This window comes from Musa acuminata, chromosome BXJ3-2 (genome assembly GCF_036884655.1).
Source record: "Musa acuminata AAA Group cultivar baxijiao chromosome BXJ3-2, Cavendish_Baxijiao_AAA, whole genome shotgun sequence".
Taxonomy (NCBI): domain Eukaryota; kingdom Viridiplantae; phylum Streptophyta; class Magnoliopsida; order Zingiberales; family Musaceae; genus Musa; species Musa acuminata.
Window position 1 is genome coordinate 30136343 of NC_088350.1, and position 8331 is coordinate 30144673.

An 8331-nucleotide genomic window follows, 5' to 3' on the forward strand; every position below is an offset into this window, starting at 1 on the left:
AAGTACATTCGGTGGAAAAAGGCAGATACGACACTCTGTGAAATGACAACCCCAATCAAACTTTGGAAGTATAGACCTCCTAGCAAGTCTCGAAGCATAAAGCACAGTAGCCCGATGCATTGTAGCAGGAAAGAATAATCCTGCTTCTTTATTCTATCACATAATGATGCTACTATGTCATCAACGTAAACCATATGTATCTAAGGAAATTGATGCTGATATCAAACACAACAAAGGAGAAGGAAAATATAAGCTGAAAGATAGATAGATAGCTGGACGTCCTCATACTATGAGATCCGAGTCATGCATGGTAATAGCTGGGTTGAGTCACGACCCGGTGGGAGCTAGCCTGAGCTGGAGGTCCAACCCGGACGACTCGCCCGAGTCCGACGAGTCCTTGCGCTTCGTGACGGGAACTGTCGCAGAGAACCTCGTGAACGAGCCTGCGTCCTGCTCCAACAACCGCGCGCCGCCACCGGCGGTGGAGTACGGGACAGCAGGAGGAACAATCGGAGGGACGGACGAGGAGGGAAAGGCGCATGCATGCGACACGTGGAAGGGCGGCGGCCGTGAGATGCACACCCACCCGGTGGGGACCGGGAGGAGATGGGGCTGCGGCCCGATGGCGGACGCCATGGGGTTCGCCGGGCACATCTGGCCGGTAGGCGCCCAGAAGCCGCCTCCGTGGTGGTGCATGTGGGCGCGATTCAGCTGTTGCCGCTCCTTCTTGTGCGCGTTCTGGTGGCCGCCCAAGGCCTGCGAGTTGGCGAACTCGCGGCGGCAGTACTGGCACTGGTACTTCCGCACGTCTGCGCCGTAGCCGTCGCCGCCACCGTACGCGGGGGCTGTGGCCATGGTGCTCGTCGATGACGAATACGACTCCGACCTGAGCCGGGTCTTCTCTTCCTCAGACACGTGGAATCCCAACAGCTTCTTCCTCGAGCTGCTGCTGCTGTTCTCGGACGTGCACTTGATCCCTGACATACTGGGCTCTCTCTGTACTTCGCTCTCTCTCTGGCGAGAGAAGCACAGATGCGCACACAAACAGAGGAGGTACGGATGAGAAATACTTGAGGGAGTTAGGTTGGTCTGCTTTGCTTGTGAGTTGGGCTCAGACCCCTCTCTCTTTCTCTGTATATATGGATGAACTTTTAGGTTTAGAAGATTAAAGAAAGCAAAATGAGTCACGTAGGTTATCTTAAATTGGTTTTATGAGCATCATTCTACAAATAGCTGTGTCATATCATTAAATAAGACATGATTTACTGATATATATTTTTGGTTCTCTCATCACCGATAATAGATCAGCTCACATCTAACACACAGGTTGTGATAATTAAGATCGCCTGACTTCGATCACGCACACGTAGCAGGTCGAATCAAATTATCCTTTATTTTTATTATGGTGCGAAATCCTTCATCTTCTTGAAGGCTGGATCGAATAAAAGGTTCCAGTTCGATTGTTCTTGGAACCTTAAAAAAGTTTGTATCTTTTAAAAGAGTTCACATCCTTAGCTTTGTCTTGCTGCTTGACAAAGGAACTGAGCTTATATTCAATTTTTGGAGTTCATTTCCTTTTGCATAGGGCTTCTTTCTCTTACTAAAGGATAAGCCTTCAACATTGTTCTTTTGTTCTCTCATTCTTCAGGCCAATGATCACAAGCATGGTAGTAATCTGCTAATTTCTTACATCAACATTAATTCCTAGAAAAAACTTCCTCCCACTAAGAAGTTGGCCAATGATCAGCAAATTCAACATCATGAGATAATATCTTTATTTAATCTATGATTTACAATGCTGATTCAAATAATCGAACTACTTAGGTCATTGACTCCATGCATGCTCCTATCTTGTTCTCTCACTGGCTGAATGCATAATGTTTGAGCTACCCTCGAGGAAATAACTCCATCAGAGATGAAGAACATTAGGCTATAGGTGACAACCACCCACCTTCGCTCACCATTGCTGATGTGATGAAGCTGCCATAATCAACGTTGCATCTTGTGTCGCACGTCTAATCTACCTTATCAACCATCCCTTTTCACTCGAGGAACTCTCTTGGCCTCTTGCGAATCATAGAGAAGCCTGATTAAGTGTCACATAAGCCTTGCAGTATCTTATCTTCTTTATAGTCTTCCCCGCCTTGTCTCCCTTCTTTTAAGCTCATTCCACTCATTGCCTTATTTCTTGTGCCAATAAAAGATGTTTATTAGGGTTTGCCTTGTGCATTTTTTGTTTTCTTTCCAGGAAATATATAATACTGACAACTAAAGGAGAAACGAGACAGATTCCAACAGTGCTCAACTTATAATTGACAGATTAATTACGTTTATTGATATTATTTATTCCCTCTAATAAGAAAGAAAAGAGAAGTCAAGAGGATAAGTGCATGGCAGGAAATTGTGAAAGAGGCAAATGAAAATTTTTATCAAGAGACATCTTATCTATTTATGGAGTTATAGTACTCATATTTGATGGCACATTTATACTATCATCTCTTTATCTTCATAACCCAAATAATCTCCTCCTTCATTGACATCTTTAAAATGGTGTTACAACATAACCTCTCATATCTCACAAATCCTAAAGATTATATCTCTATTTTCACACGAGAGAGACTTAATTCTCTCTCTCTCTCTCTCGTTTTTAATTGTCTAATTTTTCTTAACAATAACATATATATATATATATATATATTAAATGTCCAGACAAGAAGGGCAGGTCCAACATGATAATGATGATATTTGATGGCATTAGCATCTTGCCATGAGATAAATAAGGGTTGATATTTAGGGCCCATGATCTGACATCTCTCTCTCTCTCTCTCTCTCTCTCTTTCTCATCTACTTGCTCTTGAGACCCACCATGGTCAGTTTTCTCTTGTACATCTTCCCCGCACAAAGTGCTTGAAGTGACCCTTTCAGATATCAGTCATGTCCTTATTTATTAATTGAGCTCCTGCATTCCCCTTGGGCTAGCATAGTGCACCTGATCAAGTTAATTACTTGCAGATGTGAGAAACCATTGTAACAGTGTTTAAGTAGCTTCAATCTCCCCTTTGCTTTATGTCCTTCCTATCATGTCAGGACTCACAACTCTACTGTTCTATCTTCAACAAATATGTGCAACGTGGCCGATGCTTTTGGCGATTACTAGTTTGTAAAGCATATATCCTTTTTCTTTTCATATATGGAACTGTCTTAGATGATGCACAACTTTAGCATGTGATGTGTGCATGATAAGCATCTTGGACGGTCATTATGTTCCAGTGTAGATACGTAAAGGACAAACACAGACAAATTCTCGTTTAACTTGCTGTAGAGAACTCGACATGCGTGAAAGCGGATTCCTTGTGTATTCTTTGTGTCTATATCATGACGTCCATGCATGGGTCGAGTGAGAAGTTAATACATTTAGCTTGTGAATAGCAAACAATAATGGATAACCTCAGTAAGCATCAAAGGAGCCATCAACTTGTTTGATTGCACCGTTCTCTTCCCTTTCAGCATACCTGCAAAGTGCAATGTCACAGACAAGCTGCAACGGAGGTGATGGTTGAATCGAAGACCATTTCTTTGCGGACTACTCGTAGGCATCTACTACAATATCATATGCATCAGCCCACTTTAACTGGAGACTTGATGTAATTCAAAGTCAGCTTCTTAGACCAGTGGAGTTGATTACTTGAATCAGAGAAGTCATCATAGCCAGGACATCCAACACTCTGAATTGGTCAACTGGAGGGAGTGGGCAATGCAGCAAGATAGATGTGATTTCAAGTCAGAAACACATGTGAATCTCCAATCAAGAATTTGAAGTCATCTGATGATGATTGTTTACTGCCAGGAGTGCTATGACATGGCCTTCAATGATCAGTGCATGAAGCTTAAGGCTAAACCCTAATGTGCCAGGCAAGAGCTGGTGACTAACAGCTCTGAATTGTTCACAAATATATAATGATAGGACACTAAAGGAATCGGTGACTTGACCGAATCCTTCAGACAAACATGGTCACCAAGAATTTGCTTAAGAAGGTTGAATCTTTCAAACACCAGTTTGAATGGTCCAACAGTCTCTTAATGAAAGAATTAGATGCAGATCACAGAACACGACCTTTTGTTTGCCATCAATGTTCATGTCACATACGCACATATCGGAAGAGAGAGACTGTAAGCTCCAAACGCCAGGCAATTGGTTCCATCTCAGAAACACACTATGACCTAAAACTCTCTGCTGGTGTTAGTGCTCATATCAGAAACTAAAGGCAGTACCATTTGCCATCAAGAATAGAACCTTTTGATGGTATCATCTGAGAACAGAATCTTTTCCTATAATGCAACAAGCATCAACTACTTCAAGAACAAGAGGTTCCAAGCCTTTCTTTATATCATCCTGCGTCCTTCAAGTCTGTTTGAAGGGGTCAAATCTAGCAATCTTGAGGTCCTCTCTTCATCGGTCGTCATGCTCGTGAGAGTAAAAAATGATGGGGTGGTGCAGAAGACAGTACTCGATGTCTTAGTTTAAGCGTTACGGTAGAACATATCACATGGATCGGAGCTCTCAAGAGCACGGAGCCAACGACCCGTGAATTGCTGCTCACTGCATGGTTGATGGTCCTCGCGTTGCGTGGGTCTGCTCACCGCTGGAATCATACACCCGAACTTGCATTGAAATGCCTGGAAGCAGGAATACATCAGACTACAACAAGTCATCATGCAAAGAATCAAAGCACATTTTGTATATAACATATTTTCTGTATTGGAACTCCCAAACTGTTGAATTGCTCAGCAGCAGCACGATCTAGTCTTAGGTTTTCATGCAACAGTCAACCGATGGCAGAGAGAGGAAACTCCTCATGCAACAGCCAACAGGCGGTGAGCTTACCGCAAGGGTGGTGCTCGGACCTCATCTGCGCGTGAGAGACAGATGGTGACATCAAAGAGACTACATCAATGAATAACTAGGCTTGGAGGTTGTCTTCCTCAAGCCATCCTTCCACCTTCCAACCTACTTCTTGGGACTTTCTGGCTCATTGCCATCGCAGTATAAACCTCGGTCGCCCTCTCTACTGCTTCCGTAGTCCTTCATTGTACCTGCGAGGCCTTTGAGTCTGCCACCCTTCCCATATCTTTTACTCAGTTTGTTCTTCCTCTCCTCATCGAGATCATGGCCGCTAAAAGGCCTCGGGGTGACTCTGACGAAAACTCGGATCGGCTCGGTGATAAAAGGATCAAGCGCAGACCTTCATTTGCGACGTTCGTAATCCTAATACCTCCGTTTCTCGATTCCATCTCTTCCTACCTACCATGATCATCTAATTCGTGTTTCCTTTATCTTCCTCGAGAAAGATTTTGTATTACTTAGATGAGATATTGTTCCGAACATTGTAGTGCAGTACCACTAATTCCCTTCAAAAAGATGATGCTGTTCGATGTTTAATTAAGCAGGTGACGAAAAAAAATATCTATCTTGCTTACCTTCATCCTCTCTCTTTGACAGGGTGATAAAGGAAGCTATGATGGTGAGCAAACATCAGAGCATGCTTTCGTCCTTGGAGCCATTGTTTCGCAAAGTGGTACGACGAAATCTCTAACAAAGCATTCCCATGTCATGGAAGCATCTCGTATTGCTCGACTATGCTAGCCAAGACTCGTTCGTCGTCTTCTTTCTTTATAGCTTTAAGCATACTGCATGTCTCCAGTTCACTGCCATTCGCTTATACTATTCATCAACAAGTATGCAAAAGAAAATGATTATAGTGTGACAAATGAGTAGGTTAGCTTATGGCAGCTGCATTTTAATTATTCCTGGATACCTATATTTAAATGAAACTGGATGTATCTTATCAGGTGCAAGAGGAAGTGGAAAGAATACTGCTTCACGGTACCTATTTACGCCCTCAAAGGTAATTGCTGCAGCTGCTTGTTTCGATTAAGATACGCTTCCATGGAACGTCTGAAGACATCCTAAGATACAAAAAGTACTGTTTGATCTTTTGCAGGTCGCTCCAACTGCAAGTTGAACCAGCAGAGCCATCAAGCTTCAAACTCATCTTCCAAAAGCCGCTATCACAGCCCATCTTCACTGGGACCAAAATCGACGGCTTTGACAACACTCCACTCCAAATCCTCCTTGTAGCCACTAATACTTTGGAAGCTCCTCCATCCTTGATCCATTTACACCCTCTCAGAGTTGAACTAGTAGCACTGCAGGGAGATTTCCCTGCCGGGGATCAGGAGGATTGGACCAGCGACGAGTTCAATATCCAGATTGTGAAAGAAAGAACCGGGAAGAGGCCACTGCTCATCGGAGATGTCACCGTGATGCTTAGAGATGGAGCTGCGTTCGTATCCGAGCTATATTTCACCGATAACTCGAGCTGGGGAAAGAGTGGGATGTTCAAGATAGGTGCCAGGGTTGTGCCAGGAAGCTACCGCGGACCAAGGATTAGAGAAGCCATGACCGAGCCTTTCAAGGTCAAAGATCACAGAGGCGAATGTAAGTTTGGTATCCTCTCCTCTGTTTTAGTTAATTTTCTTCAACTAGTTTCATCAGATGAACCATCTACTCGCTGCTAATGCTTTTATCTTAAGATGATTCCATGTAACGATGAATTTTTCTATGTCTATTCAACCAACTCTCTAGTTTGATCAAGATATAGAATTTATGAACCAACAAATAAAAATAATTTGTGCAGCATACAAAAAGCATTATCCACCAGCCCTAGAAGATGAGGTATGGCGGCTGGAGAAGATCGCCAAGGACGGTAAATTCCACAAGAAGCTGGCAGATGCCAAAATTAACACCGTCCAAGACTTCTTGAAGCTGTGGTTTGTCAACCCACAGAGCCTTCGACAGGTGAAGCTTGAACACATTCGGTGATCTTATCTAAAGTAGTAAGCGTTCAGTGATCTTATCAGACTCTTCCTTGTGCATCAGATACTGGGACAAGGAATGTCGGATCGGAAGTGGGAGGCGACCATCAATCACGCGAAGACCTGCGTCGTCGGCGACAAACTCTACATCCACCACGGCCGGCGATATGCTATCGTCCTGAACTCAGTTTGCCAGGTTGTGAACATCATTGCCGGCGCTTATAGATACACCCTACAGGATCTGGTTAACAGAGCTGACAGAGTAAGAACTCAACTTACCCGATGTTGCTCCACAATGCAAACTCATCGTCTCTTAACTGCTCCGCAGGACCATGTTCATCAACTAGCTCGAGAAGCATACGAAAATTGGGGTCATTTGGAAGAGTTCCACGGATTGCTGCCTAATACTAATCTTCCTCTACATCAAATTAGTACGCAAAGAGAACTACCGATTGTGATCTGTTTACTTGGATTGGTTTCTAGCTGCGATTGATCTGACAGCTTTATCCTCTTAGCAGATGTGCAGATGCCACGAGGTACTGTAGAACCTGATCTGTACACGGATCAAGACGAGGTTGGAACATTCGTGTGTGACTTTGGCGACGACGGCGTTGGTCCTTTCAACTTTTCTGATGTGCAGTCAACAACATACTAAGAGTCATCGTAACATTCCAGGAATTGAAGTAAGCTCTATGAGTGCATATGGCAGTGACATGAACTATGTATCAGTCGGTGCCTTATTTGCATGCAATGTAGGCGTATCCAAATTATTTTATTCTTTTACGTTTTTTTTTTTTTGTGGCTTTGCATCATTTTGTTCCAATAACGAAGATAGATGTCTAATCCAGTTGGTAACTTCGTTCGACCCTGGTCTGATGAGCTAACTGATATATTAATTTTCTTTGATCTAAATTATTAATTAAAATATTTAAGTTGAAAGTAATAGTGGTACATTCATACTTTTATAAGTCGATTTTAATCTTATCCGCTTCGATTGTGAAACTGATATATTTCGATATATCAATTCTCAATACCCTCTATACATTATTGTACATTCAGATATGTTTATGATAAAACAACTTTAACAGATCTTTTAGCTTTCATATCGATTTACTTCAATTTAGCTATCCAACTTTTTTTTTATTAAATGTAACTAGAAATCTGTGATAAAGATTTGTTGTTGAAATATTAAATCAAAAGAGATGTGATTTTGGTTTAGAAGTTTAAGTCAAGATAAGAATTTGCTTGCTTAGAATCAAAGTTTTGAATATATATATATATATATATATATATATATATATATATATATATATATATATATATATATATATATATATATATATGATTGTAAATTGTGATATTTAATATGAATTTAGTTTAAAATTATATTTTCTACTCTACTCTATTATCACTCCAATGCGGTGACCCAGTCAAAGGATTTATGCCCCACCGTAT

The 8331-nt window shown here is 42.1% G+C and overlaps 2 protein-coding genes across 3 annotated transcripts; one reads left to right on the top strand and one right to left on the bottom strand.

The window, feature by feature from the left end:
- Positions 1 to 36: 36 nt before the first annotated feature.
- On the bottom strand, positions 37 to 1135 carry LOC135631473 (zinc finger protein GIS3-like). The gene has a single exon (XM_065139181.1). The coding sequence runs from the start codon at positions 982 to 984 to the stop codon at positions 328 to 330; it is 657 nt and encodes a 218-aa protein (XP_064995253.1). The 5' UTR covers positions 985 to 1135; the 3' UTR covers positions 37 to 327.
- A 3875-nt stretch (positions 1136 to 5010) lies between these two features.
- Positions 5011 to 7739, top strand: LOC103975533 (protein SAR DEFICIENT 1-like). 2 transcript variants are annotated; one of them, XM_065139179.1, is made up of 8 exons: positions 5011 to 5256; positions 5501 to 5576; positions 5851 to 5906; positions 6003 to 6499; positions 6699 to 6859; positions 6941 to 7138; positions 7205 to 7307; positions 7392 to 7739. In XM_065139179.1, exons 1-8 carry the CDS (start codon positions 5168 to 5170, stop codon positions 7529 to 7531), a joined length of 1320 nt encoding a protein of 439 aa, XP_064995251.1. In that variant the 5' UTR covers positions 5011 to 5167; the 3' UTR covers positions 7532 to 7739. The 2 variants fall into 2 exon arrangements, with proteins under 2 accessions (XP_064995251.1, XP_064995252.1); XM_065139180.1 differs by having other exon boundaries at positions 7395 to 7739.
- The last annotated feature ends 592 nt before the right edge of the window (positions 7740 to 8331 follow it).

Coding starts and splice junctions, on each gene's coding strand:
- LOC103975533 (XM_065139179.1), top strand. CDS start 5,168: ATGGCCGCTAAAAGGCCTCGGGGTGACTCTGACGAAAACTCGGATCGG. Junction 5,257..5,500: donor CGCAGACCTTCATTTGCGAC/GTTCGTAATCCT, acceptor TCTCTTTGACAG/GGTGATAAAGGAAGCTATGA. Junction 6,860..6,940: donor ACCCACAGAGCCTTCGACAG/GTGAAGCTTGAA, acceptor CTTGTGCATCAG/ATACTGGGACAAGGAATGTC.
- LOC135631473 (XM_065139181.1), bottom strand. CDS start 984: ATGTCAGGGATCAAGTGCACGTCCGAGAACAGCAGCAGCAGCTCGAGG.